This window comes from Bufo gargarizans, chromosome 2 (assembly GCF_014858855.1).
Source record: "Bufo gargarizans isolate SCDJY-AF-19 chromosome 2, ASM1485885v1, whole genome shotgun sequence".
Classification (NCBI taxonomy): Eukaryota; Metazoa; Chordata; class Amphibia; order Anura; family Bufonidae; genus Bufo; species Bufo gargarizans.
The window spans coordinates 396,442,335-396,461,342 of NC_058081.1; the positions used below are offsets into that span (position 1 = coordinate 396,442,335).

A 19,008-nucleotide genomic window follows, 5' to 3' on the forward strand; every position below is an offset into this window, starting at 1 on the left:
AAGAAGTCTGGAATCCAAATGTCTAAAAATGCCCTCCTAAAAGGTACTCATTGGAATTTGGGCCCCTTTGCACACCTAGGCTGCAAAAAAGTGTCACACATGTGGTATCGCCGTACTCAGGAGAAGTAGGGAAATGTGTTTTGGGGTGTCTTTTCACATATACCCATGCTGGGTGAGAGAAAGATCTCTGTAAAATGACAACTTTGTATAAAAAATTGGGAAAAGTTGTCTTTTACAGAGATATTTCTCTCACCCAGCATGGGTATATGTAAAAATACACCCCAAAACACATTGCCCTACTTCTTCTGAGTACGGTGATACCACATGTGTGATGCTTTTTTTGCAGCCTAGGTGCGCAAAGGGGCCCAAATTCCAATGAGTACTTTTAGGATTTCACAGGGCATTTTTACGCATTTGGATTCCAAACTATTTCTCACGCTTTAGGGCCCCTAAAATGTAAGGGCAGTATAAATACCCCACATGTGACCCCATTTTGGAAAGAAGACACCCCAAGGTATTCCGTGAGGGGTATGGTGAGTTCATGTAAAATTTTATTTTTTGTCATAATTTTTGTCATTTTTTTTTTGGGTTCATAAATAAATAAAAAGTAGACATATTAGGTATCACCGCATCCATAATAGCCTGCTCTATAAAAATATCACATGACCTAACCCATCAAGTGAATACCGTAAAAAAAATTAAAACAAAGTGTAATAGCAAGCGATCAAAAGGTCATATGCACCCAAAAATACTGCCAATCAAACTGTCATCTCACCGCCAAAAAAATGAGCCCCTAAACAAGACAGTCACCCAAAAAATTAATAAAACTATGGCTTTCAGAATGTGGAGACACTAAAGACTCTTAATTTTTTATTTTTTTTTAATGCTTTGTTAGGTAAAACTGAAACAAATAACCAAAAAAAGTACCGTAGTCATATTTGGTATTGTCGCGTCCGTGACAACCTGCTCTATAAAAATACTACATGATCTAACCTGTCAGATGAGTGTTGTAAATAACAAAAATAGAAATGGTGCCAAAACAGCTATTTCTTGTTATCTTGCCTCACAAAAAGTGGAATATAGAGCAACCAAAAATCATATGTACCCTAAAATAGTACCAACAAAACTGCCACCTTATCCTGTAGTTTCCAAAATGGGTTCACTTTTTTGGAGTTTCTACTCTAGGGGTGCATCAAGGGGGCTTCAAATGGGACATGGTGTCAAAAAAACTGTCTAGCAAAATCTGCCTTCCAAAAACCGTTTGGCATTCCTTTCCTTCTGCGCCCTGCCGTGTGCCGATACAGCAGTTTACGACCACATATAGGGGTGTTTCTGAAAACTACAGAATCAGGTTTATAAATATTGAGTTTTGTTTGGCTGTTAACCCTTGCTTTGTAACTGGAAAAAATGGATTCAAATGGAAAATCTGCCCAAAAAGTACAATTTTAAAATTTTATCTCTATTTTCCCATGAATTCTTTCGGAACACCTAAAGGGTTAGCAAAGTTTGTAAAATCTGTTTTGAATACCTTGAGGGTTGTAGTTTGCAAAATGGGGTAATTTTTGGGGGGTTTCTGTTATGTAAACCTCACAAAGTGACTTCAGACCTGAACTTGTCCTGAAAAAGTGAGTTTTAGAAATTTCAAGATTTGCTTCTAAACTTCTAAGCCTTATGTCCCCCCCAAAAAATAATGGCATTCACAAAATGATCCAAACATGAAGTAGACATATGGGGAATGTAAAATGATTTTTGGGGAGGTATTACTATCTCTTATAAAAGTAGAGAAATAGAAATTTGGAAATTTTGTATTTTTTCTTATAAATTATGATTTATTTATTTTTTGCTCCATTTTACCAGTGTCATGAAGTACAATATGTGACGAAAAAAAACAATCTCAGAATGGCCTGGATAAGTAAAAGCATTTTAAAGTTCTTCACACATAAGGTGACACATTATCAAATTAGCAAAAAATGGCCTGGTCCTTAAGGTGAAATATGGCCGTGTCCTTAAGAGGGTTAAAGTATCAGGCCATTGGGAATGAATGTTAGTACAGACACTGATTCCTGATAATTGCCTATATAAGGGTGCCACTGATCACAGAATGAACAAGCAAACACTCATTCGGGTGAAAGCATTGTGGATGCGCCACCGAAAATCATTGTTTTAGGGCAGTCGATTCTCCTGATCGTTCCTGATATTTTCTTGTGCATTGGCTCATGTAAAGGGGTTAATTAAAAATCTTGGACAGCCCCGATGATGTCTTAAAGGGGTTGTACAGTGCTACAATATTGATGACCTATCCTCAGGCACCCCGCTAATCAGCTGTTAGAATGAGAAAAGCAGTTGTAATTACACTACATCGCCTCTACAAAGGAGAGACGAAGAGAAAGCAGAACAGGATCCATGATACTGGAGCGGTGGGTCTATTAAAAGTTAAGCACTTTTCTTTGTTTGGAAAACAGTCCATAAAGACTGAAGTCTGTAAATCTCTGTCCTGAGGGACAGGGAGAGAAAAATACGTTGCACTATGTGTCCAGTGTATTTTTTAAGGCTCCTAATAACCAAACGTCACCTCATTCTTTTGTACTATTTTGGATACTACTGTAGTGGTTGGGATTTGTAGCTGTGCTATGCTGTCCTTACATAAGGAGGCATATTAAGCTGACAGGGCCACTTTAAAATGTGCAGTCAAGCCTAACTGTCATGTGCCTTTAATAGTACTTGTCTTCTGGGCCATTATGGCCTGCGTGTAACTGAACCACTGAATCCTCTCTAGTTACACCCCTGATAAGCTGATCCATTTTATGCTATACACAAATTGTACATGTACAAGTTGTTCCTCAAGTTACAACTGCACAACTATTGTATGTTCGTAACCTGAGTAGTCGGTTCCAAAGCCCCAAAAGCTCATCCAAGATAGGAGAAAATGAAGAAAGATAAGCAGATAACTAAGACAGATAAAACAAGTCCTTACATATAACAGTCAGGAATAGCTGCTAACTACAGTAGTAACTAATACAGCTAGTTTTCCAGAGAAGTGACCTTGATTGGTTGGCTCTGAGTCTGAGGCATTGTATGTTGAGTCTTTACGATGGGTCAGATAAGACCATTGTGTGTTGAAAATATTGTATCCTGAGGCCTTTGTATCCAAAGGGATCACTGTAATACATAATTGTGAACATTTAACAGATTACATAGCAAATAAATAACTTCAGTATGTTACCAGTAATGGTGCTGTGACTCTCCTTAGGTACCAGCTGGGCACTTGACTTCCTCCACAACGGCACCTTCAAACAATAACCATGGTTGTGACAATAGGTGAGAATAATGGACATATTTGTGACTATGTAACAGAATATAATGTAGAGCATTCTCTGAAAATCAATAGCAAAATCCTACGGATGTGGCAATCCTTAACTTGACACTTAAATTCTTCCAAGCATATTTAACATGTTATCTGCCCCTGTGTGCCAGTGGGGTGTGGCAGAGGCATCATGGTGGAGGCGTGTAATCTGTGCTAGAAAGTGATGTAAATTATAGCTCATATTTACGTAAACTCATAGTTGATTATTGTACTCTACCAGAGAAGATTTGACTTTCTGGAGAGCAGAGGGTCTGTGATGTGAATAATTTATTAATAAATTAGGGGTCTCTCACTTTGGTGCAAATTAGATCAAGACTAAAGTATGAAATTCCAGTGATGATAAATTCATCCTACTGAGTATTTAATGTGAAGTGTCAGGATGAGGATTGCTACATCTTTACAGCAAATTAATACTGTACAATATAAGACAGCATTTGAGCACTTCTGAGAAAAAGCAGGGTTTGAACTCAAGTTTACATACATAGATAATCTACATAAAAAGCTGAGTAAGGGTCCGTTCACATGTCCGCAAAATAAGTCTGCATCCGTTCCGCAATTTTGCGGAACGGGTGCGGACCCATTCATTTTCAGTAGGGTCAGAAAGTGCTATCCGCATTTGCGGATCCGCACTTCCGTTCCGCCAAAAAATAGAACATGTCCCATTCTTGTCCGCAAGAAAAGGCATTTTCTATGAGAGTGCCGGAACACACATTGCTGGTGTCCGTGTTTTGCGTATCCTCAAAACACATACAGACGTGTGAATGGACCCTTACTCTGTAAATACATGCATTAGTTATGTAGCAGGGAAGCTAAATCATAGCTTGTAGTATTCTCCAGAGATGCATTTTCATTTTTGCATGCTTCAGAGCTCAAATCTGTAAATATTTCATGTATTCACAGAGAATTATTTGCTGAAGTTTAATCTTTCCATCAGATACTGTACAGTAATCTGATATAAAGGGATGATATAGGGCATTGGAATATGTCCTTCTCACAGTGAAGGAGAGTCATCTTAACAGCTGACCGCAGTTTGGTTGTTTCCAGTGCTTATGTGGTGAGATATTAGGGCTGCTCATAATGCTGTCTGTCCAACCACATGGGTTTTATAGTTATAAGAAACAGTGGAAGGGTCCTAGAGGTGGAACACCCCCCTATGGTTGTTGTAGACATCCTCTTTAAGACTCAAGGCCATCAAAACTGTAACTAACTAAACATGCATAATAATTTCAGCTTGCACAGATACTTTGTCCAGTTTGCCTCTGTCCTGCTGCAACTGCATTGAGAAAAAACATGTCTTTTCTTTGTGTGTTGGTTTGCATGGAAACTGCAGTGGGTGTCCACGCACAGATTAGCCCCATTGAATGAGGCCTACCTGTGGTCCGATCCATGGCATTCAAACACCAAATCTGTGGCAGAAATCTGAGGAACAGCCTTGGAGTTCTGCTGCTTTCTTTGCAGCAAATACAAGTAGGATTTTTGTGACGTGTATTTTCACCCTTTTGAGCATACCCTTAGAGGACATCCTAACCTATTGCTACTTTTATTTTTCTGTTTATAATAGACTGTCTGTTACAATGGATAGTGCGGCACATGAGAAGAAGAAAGACTGCACATCCAGGAGCAGAGGGAAGTCCATGGAAGAATTGGGAACTTCAGATAAAATAAAGCTTTCTGTGCTGAGTCAAAGCTCAGAGCAGCTTTACCACATGAAAGGCCCAGCGCTCAGCCCACAGTTGGGAAACGTGAGTGGCACAGCTGTGGTCAATCACGACAAGCTGAAGTCCAGTCAAGAGCCAGGAAGCCAGCCCAGACAAACAAGTAAAGAGGATCTGCTGGGGCCTCATACGTCTGATATTGCAAAGTTGGCACATGAGAGACATTCCAAGCCCCAGAGAGGCATAGATAATTCCAGCACCTCTCCTCCTTCACAGTTTTACCCTAGGACTACAGAGCAATCACGCTCTCCACAAACAAACTATGAGGTTTCTTCAAAGCCCAGTAGCATCAGCATGGCTGATATTTGTAACCTTCCTAATATTTCACTGGAGAAGACTATACAGTCAGCATGTCCTTCTGAGGAGGTGCCGCAAGCTCACAGTCCCTTACTTCTGCAGTCACATCTACAACAAGAAGTTATGAGTATGCAAACACCAAGGTAACAAATGTAACTATAAAACCATGTTTGCAAAATATAAGTATTGTACAGTGGGATGCGAAAGTTTGGGCAACCTTGTTAATCGTCATGATTTTCCTGTATAAATCGTTGGTTGTTACGATAAAAAAATGTCTGTTAAATATATCATATAGGAGACACACAGTGAAGTGAAATTAAGTTTATTGGATTTACAGAAAGTGTGCTATAATTGTTTAAACAAAATTAGGCAGGTGTATAAATTTGGGCACTACAAAAAAAAAATATGAAATCAATATTTAGTAGATCCTCCTTTTGCAGAAATTACAGCCTCTAAACGCTTCCTGTAGGTTCCAATGAGAGTCTGGATTCTGGTTGAAGGTATTTTGGACCATTCCTCTTTACAAAACATCTTTAGTTCATTCAGGTTTGATGGCTTCCGAGCATGGACAGCTCTCTTTAAGTCACACCACAGATTTTCAATTATATTCAGGTCTGGGGACTGAGATGGCCATTCCAGAACGTTGTACTTGTTCCTCTGCATAAATGCCTTAGTGGATTTTGAGCAGTGTTTAGGGTCGTTGTCTTGTTAAAAGATCCAGCCCCGGCGCAGCTTCAGCTTTGTCACTGATTCCTGGACATTGGTCTCCAGAATCTGCTGATACTGAGTGGAATCCATGAGTCCCTCAACTTTGACAAGATTTCCAGTCCCTGCACTGGCAACACAGCCCCACAGCATGATGGAACCACCACCGTATTTTACTGTAGGTAGCAGGTGTTTTTCTTGGAATGCTGTGTTCTTTTTCCTCCATGCATAACGCCCCTTGTTATGGCCAAAAAACTCAATTTTAGTTTCATCAGTCCACAGCACCTTATTCCAAAATGAAGCTGGCTTGTCCAAATGTGCTTTAGCCCACCTCAAGCGGCACTTTCTGTGCTGTGGGCGGAGAAAAGGCTTCCTCTGCATCACTCTCGCATACAGCATCTCTTTGTGTAAACTGCGCCGAATGGTTGAACGATGCACAGTGACTCTATCTGCAGCAAGATGATGTTGTAGGTCTTTGGTGCTGGTCTGTGAGTTGACTCTGACTGTTCTCACCATTCGTCGCTTCTGTCTATCCGAGATTTTTCTTGGTCTGCCACTTCGAGCCTTAACTTGAACTGAGCCTGTGGTCTCAGTTCTAAAGGTTTTGGAATCCATAACATGACAACAGTCCCCAAATTTATGCACCTGCCTAATTTTGTTTAAACAATTATAGCACACTTTCTGTAAATCCAATAAACTTCATTTCACTTCTCAAATATCACTGTGTGTGTCTCCTATATGATATATTTAACTGACATATTTTTTATCGTAACAACCAACGATTTATACAGGAAAATCATGACAAACGATTAACAAGGTTGCCCAAACTTTTGCATCCCACTGTATGTGCAGCTTATAGGATGCACTGCCGGACGGTTGTTCATATTGATTTCAATAGGAAAAAGGGAATAAACCACAGTCTGGCCGCCACTTATCCTTTTGTGGGAACAAAGGATTGGGCATGTTTAAATTCTACATCGAGCTCAGAGTACTTGTGTATTGGAGGTTAGGATAGAACATTAGGCCAACGGGTATCTCATGTGTGTAGTGAGCCTTCATACTATCAGCTTAACTTGAGGGTATATGGCTCTTTAAAAGGCTTGTGCCAAGTTTATGTTATCCCCTATCCGCCGGGGGACTGACCGCTGGGATCCCCACCGATCATGAGAACAGGGGTCCCACTAGTGTTTCTGTTTTGTGGTATTGAGATCCATTATATGGTCTCAATACCGGGAAAAAAAACGCTTCCATTTTGTCCCTATTCATTGTCAAAGGGGACAAAACATAACTGAACAGAACGGAGTGCTCCAAATGCATTTCGTTCTGTTTGGTTGCGTTCTCATACCAGAGAGCAAACCGCAGCATGCTGCGGTTTTCTTTCAGTCATGGATGCGGAGCAAGACGGATCAGTCATGACCCACAATGCAAGTCAATGGGGACAGATCATTTTTCTCTGACACAATCGAAAACGGATCCATCCTCCATTGACTTTCAATGGAGTTCATGACGGATCTGTCTTGGCTATGTTAAAGATAATACAGCCGTATCCATTCATAATAGATGCAGATGGTTGTATTTTCAGTAATGGAAGCGATTTTGCTGAGCCCTGCCGGATCCAGTAAAAACGCTAGTGTGAAAGTAGCCTTACTCTGACGAGAGTAAGAAGGGATGAGTGCCTGTATTTGAGCATCACACATTGCACTGATAATTGCAACATTCTTGTATGGCCTAGCAAGAGAACAATAGAGCTGTCGTATTGTAATCCTAAATCTAATAATCTGCTACTTAACAGATATCATCTTTCCTTTACAGCTGCAGCAAAGGAACAATGGGTTATCTAGATAGTTTTATCTCTCTGTGCCGACTGCTACAGAAACAGAATATTTTGTAGTTAAAAGGGTTGTCTGCTTATCCTATATTGAGGACCTGTCTTCAGGATAGGTCATCAATATCAAATCGGCAGGGGGTATCCGTTTTGGGGGGGTGGCACGACTCTCAACACCCCTTCTAATCAGATGTTTGAAGAGGACGCAGTGCTCCTGTAAGAGCTGCATTTCTTTACTGTTTACCTGCCCACCGCTGCAATGTCGACGGCAAGCAGGTGTAACTACAGCTCTTCCCTCCTATTCACTTGAAGCAAGCAGGTAAACTGAGGAGAGCAGAGGGCTCGTACTAGTGCTGCATTCTTTTTATAAAGCTGATTAGCGGGGTACCGGCAGTAGGCCCCACGCCAATCTGATATTGATGACCTATCAATATAGGATAAGCGAGAAACCCTATTATTTTCAGTAGAAAAGTACTGCCAATGGCTAAAAAGGTACATTAGGGTTCGGTCCTACATGTGGGCAAAACCATGCTGGCATGCTAGTCTGTGCATTTTTCAAATTCACAGTTAAAAATGAATTGTTAATTAAATAGGTATTCCAACCAAATAAAAAAAAAAGCGTTTTAGTGGGGTATACAAATAGTGTAAAAAATAACAGAGCATGAACTCACCTCATCAATCCACTGTTATCCTGATAGTGCCCGGGTCCCCACTGTGCACCACTTCCTGCTTAACGCAGCAGTCATAGCCATTCCCTGACAGGCAGGGCAGCAGGGATCCGGGCGCTGTCAGAACTTCAGAGGTTCAGTAAGGGTGAGTATTAGCTCTGTTTTTGTGGTTGTGTGGTTTGTGCAGGTAAACCTGCAAACCCAGACGGCCATCATTTTTCAACAATTACACTCACTGCACACTTAGATATGTGTTGTACAGCACTACTGATATGTATGTATATATATGTGTGTGTGTGTGTATGTATGTATATACAGGGAGTGCAGAATTATTAGGCAAATTAGTATTTTGACCACATCATCCTCTTTATGCATGTTGTCTTACTCCAAGCTGTATAGGCTCGAAAGCCTACTACCAATTAAGCATATTAGGTGATGTGCGTCTCTGTAATGAGAAGGGGTGTGGTCTAATGACATCAACAACCTATATCAGGTGTGCATAATTATTAGGCAACTTCCTTTCCTTTGGCAAAATGGGTCAAAAGAAGGACTTGACAGGCTCAGAAAAGTCAAAAATAGTGAGATATCTTGCAGAGGGATGCAGCACTCTTAAAATTGCAAAGCTTCTGAAGCGTGATCATCGAACAATCAAGCGTTTCATTCAAAATAGTCAACAGGGTCGCAAGAAGCGTGTGGAAAAACCAAGGCGCAAAATAACTGCCCACGAACTGAGAAAAGTCAAGCGTGCAGCTGCCAAGATGCCACTTGCCACCAGTTTGGCCATCTTTCAGAGCTGCAACATCACTAGAGTGCCCAAAAGCACAAGGTGTGCAATACTCAGAGACATGGCCAAGGTAAGAAAGGCTGAAAAACGACCACCACTGAACAAGACACACAAGCTGAAACGTCAAGACTGGGCCAAGAAATATCTCAAGACTGATTTTTCTAAGGTTTTATGGACTGATGAAATGAGAGTGAGTCTTGATGGGCCCATGGCTGGATTGGTAAAGGGCAAAGAGCTCCAGTCCGACTCAGACGCCAGCAAGGTGGAGGTGGAGTACTGGTTTGGGCTGGTATCATCAAAGATGAGCTTGTGGGGCCTTTTCGGGTTGAGGATGGAGTCAAGCTCAACTCCCAGTCCTACTGCCAGTTTCTGGAAGACACCTTCTTCAAGCAGTGGTACAGGAAGAAGTCTGCATCCTTCAAGAAAAACATGATTTTCATGCAGGACAATGCTCCATCACACGCGTCCAAGTACTCCACAGCGTGGCTGGCAAGAAAGGGTATAAAAGAAGAAAATCTAATGACATGGCCATCTTGTTCACCTGATCTGAACCCCATTGAGAACCTGTGGTCCATCATCAAATGTGAGATTTACAAGGAGGGAAAACAGTACACCTCTCTGAACAGTGTCTGGGAGGCTGTGGTTGCTGCTGCACGCAATGTTGATGGTGAACAGATCAAAACACTGACAGAATCCATGGATGGCAGGCTTTTGAGTGTCCTTGCAAAGAAAGGTGGCTATATTGGTGGCTATATTGGTCACTGATTTGTTTTTGTTTTGTTTTTGAATGTCAGAAATGTATATTTGTGAATGTTGAGATGTTATATTGGTTTCACTGGTAAAAATAAATAATTGAAATGGGTATATATTAGTTTTTTGTTAAGTTGCCTAATAATTATGCACAGTAATAGTCACCTGCACACACAGATATCCCCCTAAAATAGCTAAAACTAAAAACAAACTAAAAACTACTTCCAAAAATATTCATCTTTGATATTTAATGAGTTTTTTGGGTTCATTGAGAACATGGTTGTTGTTCAATAATAAAATTAATCCTCAAAAATACAACTTGCCTAATAATTCTGCACTCCCTGTGTGTGTGTGTGTGTGTGTGTGTGTGTGTGTGTATATATATATATATATATATATATATATATATATATATATATACAGTACAGACCAAAAGTTTGGACACACCTTCTCATTCAAAGAGTTTTCTTTATTTTCATGACTACGAAAATTGTAGCTTCACACTGAAGGCATCAAAACTATGAATTAACACGTGGAATTATATACATAACAAAAAAGTGTGAAACAACTGAAAATATGTCATATTCTAGGTTCTTCAAAGTAGCCACCTTTTGCTTTGATTACTGCTTTGCACACTCTTGGCATTCTCTTGATGAGCTTCAAGAGGTAGTCACCTGAAATGGTCTTCCAACAGTCTTGAAGGAGTTCCCAGAGATGCTTAGCACTTGTTGGCCCTTTTGCCTTCACTTTGCGGTCCAGCTCACCCGAAACCATCTCGATTGGGTTCAGGTCCGGTGACTGTGGAGGCCAGGTCATCTGGTGCAGCACCCCATCACTCTCCTTCATGGTCAAATAGCCCTTACACAGCCTGGAGGTGTGTTTGGGGTCATTGTCCTGTTGAAAGATAAATGATGGTCCAACTAAACGCAAACCGGATGGAATAGCATGCCGCTGCAAGATGCTGTGGTAGCCATGCTGGTTCAGTATGCCTTCAATTTTGAATAAATCCCCAACAATGTCACCAGCAAAGCACCCCCACACAATCACACCTCCTCCTCCATGCTTCACGGTGGGAACCAGACACGTAGAGTCCATCCGTTCACATTTTCAGCGTCGCACAAAGACATGGTGGTTGGAACCAAAGATCTCAAATTTGGACTCGTCAGACCAAAGCACAGATTTCCACTGGTCTCATGTCCATTCCTTGTGTTCTTTAGCCCAAACAAGTCTCTTCTGCTTGTTGCCTGTCCTTAGCAGTGGTTTCCTAGCAGATATTCTACCATGAAGGCCTGATTCACACAGTCTTCTCTTAACAGTTGTTCTAGACATGTGGTTGCTGCTAGAACGCTGTGTGGCATTGACCTGGTCTCTAATCTGAGCTGCTGTTAACCTGCGATTTCTGAGGCTGGTGACTTGGATGAACTTATCCTCCGCAGCAGAGGTGACTCTTGGTCTTCCTTTCCTGGGGCAGGCTGCATGTGAGCCAGTTTCTTTGTAGTGCTTGATGGTTTTTGTGACTGCACTTGGGGACACTTTCATAGTTTTCCCAATTTTTCGTACTGACTGACCTTCATTTCTTAAAGTTATGATGGCCACTCGTTTTTCTTTACTTAGCTGCTTTTTTCTTGCCATAATACAAATTCTAACAGTCTATTCAGTAGGACTATCAGCTGTGTATCCACCTGACTTCTCCACAACGCAACTGATGGTCCCAACCCCATTTATAAGGCAAGAAATCCCACTTATTATACCTGACAGGGCACACCTGTGAAGTGAAAACCATTTCAGGTGACTACCTCTTGAAGCTCATCAAGAGAATGCCAAGAGTGTGCAAAGCAGTAATCAAAGCAAAAGGTGGCTACTTTGAAGAACCTAGAATATGACATATTTTCAGTTGTTTCACACTTTTTTGTTATGTATATAATTCCACATGTGTTAATTCATAGTTTTGATGCCTTCAGTGTGAATCTACAATTTTCATAGTCATGAAAATAAAGAAAACTCTTTAAATGAGGTGTGTCCAAACTTTTGGTCTCTACTGTATATATACTGTGTGTGTGTGTGTGTATATATATATATATATATATATATATATATATATTCGTATCTGAGGACAGATGTAAATGACGTAAAATGCCTGGTATTAGTACTTTCATAGATCACATGGTCCTTCTGAAGCATCTAAATAGAAACCTTTCCATTCTCTGTAGACCTGTATTCATTTCTGTATCAGTCTGTTAGCTAGTAATATTATTGTAATATGTCTTGTAATATTCGCTTAGTGTTTCTTATTCATTCCAAGCCCTTTTAATTACTTTTCGTTGTTTCTTTAAGCTTGGAAGCCTGTGTTCCATGGTTCGATAATGAAGTGAGGGCTGAAGTAAGTGAACTTTGTAAGAGTTCAGTAACTGAAGAGCCAAGCGTATCTGTGGCAGAAAATCAAGAATCTGGAGCAGAAAAATCCACAAATGTACAGTTTTTAAGTATTTTGCAGCAGAAGGATGTTGATATTGCTTCCTCCAGCCATGAGAATGGAAAAGACGTAGCCAGTTCTTTCATCCATAGTAAGAGCAGTGTTAATGATGAAGCTCCTGAGCCAGAATCCTGCATGGAGGAAAAAGGTTATGCACTTAGGCAAGACTTGACCAAACACATGTTAAAATCCCATGCCGAAGAAAGGTACACAGAGCTAGTAAAGGAGATCACCGCAAAAGACAAGTCTCTGGTTGATGTTCTGAAACCTCTTCCTGTAAGGGAATCTGCAATCAGCCTCATGAAAAGCCTGTTTATTGTAGACATTTCAACACAACAGAGATCCAGAAACCAGGAACTAAAGAACAAGTAAGTGGATCCATTCATAAGTAAGGAATTTGAGCTGATCTTTCAGTCCCCTGAAAAATGGGTATTAAAGGGCTTCTGTCAGCCCACTAAATCGTTTTTTTCTTTTTTGGTTAATAATAATCCCTACACTGCGAGCTCCCTATACATAAGCTAAATATTCATTTTTGTTCAGTAGATTTTGTTAAAAAGCAATTTTTATAATATGTAAATTACCTTGCTCCCAGCAAGTAGGACGGCTACTTGCTGGTAGCAGCCGCATCCTCCTCTCATAATGACGCCCCCTCCGCTGTGTGATTGACAGGGCCAGGGAACGGGATCGTTCTCTGCTGGCCCTGTTTGAATTCAAAATATCGCGCCTGCGCCGTATCTGTCTTTAATCGGCGCAGGCGCACTGAGAGGCTCAGGCGCCGATTAAAAACAGGTACGGCGCAGGCGCGATATTTTGAATTCAAACAGGGCCAGCAGAGAACGATCCCGTTCCCTGGCCCTGTCAATCACACAGCGGAGGGGGCGTCATTATGAGAGGAGGATGCGGCTGCTACCAGTAAGTAGCCGCCCTACTTGCTGGTAGCAAGGTAATTTACATATTATAAAAATAGCTTTTTAACAAAATCTACAGAACCAAAATGAATATTTAGCTTATGTATAGGGAGCTCGCAGTGTAGGGATTATTATTAACCCCCCCCAAAAAAAAACGGTTTAGTGGGCTGACAGAAGCCCTTTAAGCTGGCTGACATTAACGATGTGCTAATGTCAGCTGAACATAACTATAAACTATATTAGTGTAATCTCACTGCCTAAAACCTTTATTGAAAAAAAAAAAACTTTTATAATATGCTAAATAGCCTCTAGGAGCGGGGGCGGGCGTTGAACCTGCTCCTAGAGGCTCCGTTTGCCCACCTCTTTCACGCCCTTCTTCTCTTGATCACTGCTCTCCTCCAGCTATCCGTGTCTGCAGTATAAATCTCGCGCCGTTCAGTATTCGGCGCAGGCGCAGTGAGGAAGCCAGCAGTCGCCGAGCGTCCTTTCCTCAATGCGCCTAAGCTGAATACTGAATGGTGCGAGATTTACACTGCAGACACTGACATCTGGAGGAGAGCGGTGCTGCCTGGCCCTGTCAATCAAGAGAAGAAGGGCATGGAAAGAGGTGTGCAAACGGAGCCTCTAGGAGCAGGTGCATCCCCCCAACCCCCCCCCCCCCCCCCCCCCCGGTCCTAAAGGCTAATTAGCATATTATAAAAGTTTGGTTTTCTCAATAAAGGCTTTAGGCAGTGAGATGGCACTAAGGGCTGTTTCACACGAGCGGATGCCGTGCGTGACATCCGCTCCGTGAAAGAGTGCCAAGACCCGATGCAGACTGCAGAGGCACGGAGCATTAACATGACTGATAATGCTCCGTGCCTCTCTGTGACCTCTTTACTACGAAATCAAAGAGGTCACAGAGAGGCACGGAGCATTATCAGTCATGTTAATGCTCCGTGCCTCTGCAGTCTGCATCGGGTCTTGGCACTCTTTCACGGAGCAGATGTCACGCACGGCATCCGCTCGTGTGAAACAGCCCTAATACAGTTATGTTCAGCTGACATTAGCACATCCCGAATGTCAGCCAGCTTAATACCCATTTTTCAGGTGACAGAAACCCTTTAATTACAATATGTATTTAGGCTGTGATCACATGTTGCTGCTGTGGTGCGATTTTTACAGTGATGTGAAGACCGTCGGTCAACTCAGATGTTAAGGAGATAAGTGAGAGCTCAGAGAGTCTCAGACAATATAAGATATAAAGAAAGAGACTCAATCCGTTAGAGGAGCAGAAGAACAAAAATAGCAGAAGTGCACATAACTGACCCAAACAGTGCAAAACAGATCCCATTGACTACTGTGTACAATCGTGGCCAAAAGTTTTGAGAATTACATAAATATTGGAAATGGGAAAAGTTGCTGCTTAAGTTTTTATAATAGCAATTTGCATATACTCCAGAATGTTATGAAGAGTGATCAGATGAATTGCATAGTCTTTCTTTGCTATGAAAATTAACTTAATCCCCCAAAAACTTGTTGACGAGTACAAGGCTGGAGATCATTATGTCAGGCTGATTGGGTTAAAATGGCAGACTTGACCTGTTAAAAGGAGGGTGATGCTTGAAATCATTGTTCTTCCATTGTTAACCATGGTGACCTGCAAAGAAATGAGTGCAGCCATCATTACGTTGCATAAAAATGGCTTCACAGGCAAGGATATTGTGGCTACTATGATTGCACCTCAATCAACAATTTATAGGATCATCAAGAACTTCAAGGAAAGAGGTTCAATTCTTGTTAAGATGGCTTCAGGGCATCCAAGAAAGTCCAGCAAGCACCAGGATCATCTCCTAAAGAGGATTCAGCTGCGGGATCGGAGTGCCACCAGTGCAGAGATTGCTCAGGAATGGCAGCAGGCAGGTGTGAGCGCATCTGCACTCACAGTGAGGCAAAGACTTTTGGAAGATGGCCTGGTGTCAAGAAGGGCAGCAAAGAAGCCACTTCTCTCCCAAAAAAACATCAGGGACAGATTGATCTTCTGCAGAAAATATGCTGAATGGACTGCTGATGACTGGGGCAAAGTCATATTCTCTGATGAAGCCTCTTTCCGATTGTTTGGGGCATCAGGAAAAAGGCTTGTCCGGAGAAGAAAAGGTGAGCGCTACCATCAGTCCTGTGTTATGCCAACAGTAAAGCAACCTGAGACCATTCATGTGTGGGGTTGCTTCTCATCCAAGGGAGTGGGCTCACTCACAATTTTGCCCCAAAACACAGCCTTGAATAAAGAGACTGGAGACTCCCCAGATCCTAATCCCATTGAGAACTTGTGGACAAACAAAAACCCACTAATTCTGACAAACTCCAAGAAGTGATTATGAAAGAATGGGTTGCTATCAGTCAGGAATTGGCCCAGAAGTTGATTGAGAGCATGCCCAGTCGAATTGCAGAAGTCCTGAAAAAGAAGGGCAGGCTTGGACTGGCCCACAGGGGTACAGGGGAATCCCCCGGTGGGCCCCTGAGCAAGGTGGGCCCCTAATCTCTCACCCCTTGCACAAGTGGCACATAACACCTTATATTTTGTACACTACATACATATATTCAATGTACAGCACCTCAACCAGCTTATGTTCACATACAAAACTTGTTAGATTATTTATTATTTTTGAATGTATCCGTACGGTGGGCCCCCCAAATCTTTTTACTAGTGGTCCCTAGGTGTCCCAGTCCGGCACTGAAGAAGGGCCAACACTGCAAATACTGACTCTTTGCATAAATGTCATGTAATTGTCGATAAAAGCCTTTGAAACGTATGAAGTGCGTGTAATTATATTTCACTACATCACAGAAACAACTGAAACAAAGATCTAAAAGCAGTTTAGCTGCAAACTTTGTGAAAACTAATATTTCTCGCCCAGTTTCCTTGGGGGACACAGAAGACCTTGGGTATAGCTCATCTCCATAGGAGGCGTGACACTAAGTGAAAACTGTTAAGCCCCTCCTCCACAGCTATACCCTCAGCCTGGAGAGAGAGACTGCCAGTTTTTGCTTAGTGTCCAAGGAGGCAAGACACTCCCTGCTACTGCAGGGCTGTTTTCTCCTTTGTTTAATTTTTTGATTTTTACTTTTTTATTTCTTTTTGTTCCAGATCATCAGGGACAACAGAGTCGCACTAGACCTCTCTGTTCTCCCGGGGTTGAGCTGCGCCAGTGCCGGGCTCCCGCACTGCTGCCTCCCACACAGAAGGCAAGGTGGACCAGGGCAGCCCAGCTCCCCTGCATCCCGCCAGCGCAAGGGTCGCCCGCACGCCAAGTCCCTCGCCAGCGTCCTGCCACTACGGTGCCAGTAGCTGAAGGGGCGACCCTGCTGGAACGGACCGAGGGTGAAGACGGCTGTGGTAAGAGAGAGGCTTCTCCAGCCCTACGTCCCCCTCCCTGGCCATCCTGCGTGCTGGACTCCCATGCTGGTCCCGGCGGACCTACGCTGGCTCCTGGGCTAGCTGTTGCCCAATAATTATATAGCCCCACACCACCACCATACTGGTGGCCGCAGGGCGACAATACAATGCCCCTCCATAGGGGATTGCACAGGGGTGAGCATGGCATTGCTGTGGAGGAATATAGGGCCAGAGACCTGCTCCTAGCTGCCCCTAACACAGGGGTTATGCCGTCCATCCCCCTTGCCGGTCGCAGTTCAGTAGGGGGCCCACGCTAGCTGCCCCTGTCTCTCTCTCCCTCCTTAGGGGAACTACAGATGTCCATTAGGGCAGGGGGTGCAGTGCTGGCTTCCGGGGTCTCCCTCCTTACCGGTGTGCTAGAGCCAAAGGGCCGCTCCAGGCGCTGCCAGACGCAGGGCCTCGCGGCCTGCACGATGCTCCAACAGGCCCCGGCCGACTGCTGATGCTTCCGATCGGCCGGGTGCCGCAGACTTTGACCCAGGCTTTGGCCTGCTGCTCCGGACCTCTGTCTCTGCCGGCCCGCGGGTTGGGCACCCGCGGCCGTTTGGTACATGCGACAGCCGGCTCCCTCCAGGTCCCGGCTCACCGTCGTTGCCTCTTGGCCGGCCGGGCGCCGCAAAAATCTAGGCCCCGGCTTCGGGTCCTACTAGGCCGCAACATCCCGGCCTCTGTTGGAGGGGGCGGGAACGTCTCGCGGCGCGAATTCTTCCCGCCCGCACGTCCTCCGCCCCCCCAGAGGATCGCAGCGCCGCCCCCCAGGCCGGATCTTTGTTAACCTGTTGGGTGCCGGCTATCTCCAAGGGCCGGCTCCCTTCTGGAGGACCCCCTCTATGTCCTGGTGGGCTTCCTAATAAGCCTATACGAGGCTATGTCTCTCAGTGCCTTGGGAGGACTGTATGGTGGCCCTTTCTTGCCTCAGAGTGGCTATGTTTTAAAAAAAAAAAAAAAAAAAAAGGGCTTCCATGGCGGAGTTATTAAATAACGGAATGGCTGCACAGGACGCTGCAGCATGATACAGTGGTGCTGGCTGCATGCTATGCTTCCCTTCCGTAGGCGGCATGTCGCGCTCCCCGGCTGCGGTGCTGACCGGCTGCAAGTCTCCTCTTTAGGCGGACCCTTGCCATCTACCGGGATACGGCGCTAGCCAAGTGTAGGCGCCCCCTCTTCCGCCCGTTCTATGGCAGGACATCACCTTTCCAGTTATGGTGCTGGCCATGGGCATGAACCCCTTCCTGAGTGGAATTCTGCGCTCTCTGGCCGCAGGCTAGCCATGTGCATAACCCCCTTCTATAGGTGGAATACTACATTCACCGGATCGGTGCTGACCATGGCACGACACCCCCCTTCCTTAGGGGAACGCTGCACTCACTGGTTGTAATGCTGGACAGGTGCATGTCCCCCTTCTGGGGCGGAATAATTGCACTCACCGGATTCAGTGTTGGCCATGGGTACGACCCCCCCCCCCCTCCTTAGGGGAACGCGGCACTCTCACTGGATTCCCTGCCGGCCATGTATGTAACCCCCTTCGGCGGAACGCTGCACTCCCGCTGTGTTCGCTGTCGGCCATGTGTATGAAACCCTTCTATAGGAGGAATTCCGAATTCTCGCCAGATGCGGTGCTGGCCATGTGCACGTCCCCCTTCCATAAGCGGAACACTGCTCTCTTACTGGATTTACTGCCGGCCATGTGCATGACTTCCTTTCGTAAGCGGACGGCTGCACTCTTATTGGTTTGCATTTCTCGCGGTAGGTTGCTGGCCACGTGCCTGAGTGCTTGCACTCTCACCAGATCCGCTGCCGGCTATATGCATGGCCCCCTTCCGTGGGCGGTGTTCCGCACTCGCGCTGGATTGCTGCCGGCGTGGCCATGCCTCTTCTCCTCAGGCGACATTCATGCACCTTTTTTACTGACTGGGTGTCATTGTGCCAGCACGTTGCCGGCCAGGTGCATGACCCCCATCCATGGCGGATGCTCGCGCTCTCCTGGGATGCGATGGTAGCCTTGTGCACCCCCCCTCCCCCCTTTTTGTTTGGGTCACTGCATTTTCACCAAATGCGTTGCGGGCCGTGAGCATGGCTCTAG

The 19,008-nt window shown here is 44.1% G+C and overlaps 1 protein-coding gene across 1 annotated transcript in view; it reads left to right on the plus strand.

Moving 5' to 3' along the window:
• The window catches only part of SHROOM1 (shroom family member 1), a 122,727-nt gene that overhangs the window by 81,065 nt on the left and 22,654 nt on the right, over positions 1–19,008 (plus strand). The window contains exons 3-5 of the mRNA XM_044280818.1: positions 3,251–3,318; positions 4,926–5,519; positions 12,443–12,949. Of these exons, the coding sequence (XP_044136753.1) occupies positions 3,251–3,318; positions 4,926–5,519; positions 12,443–12,949 (1,169 nt within the window). The remainder of the gene's footprint in view (positions 1–3,250; positions 3,319–4,925; positions 5,520–12,442; positions 12,950–19,008) is intronic.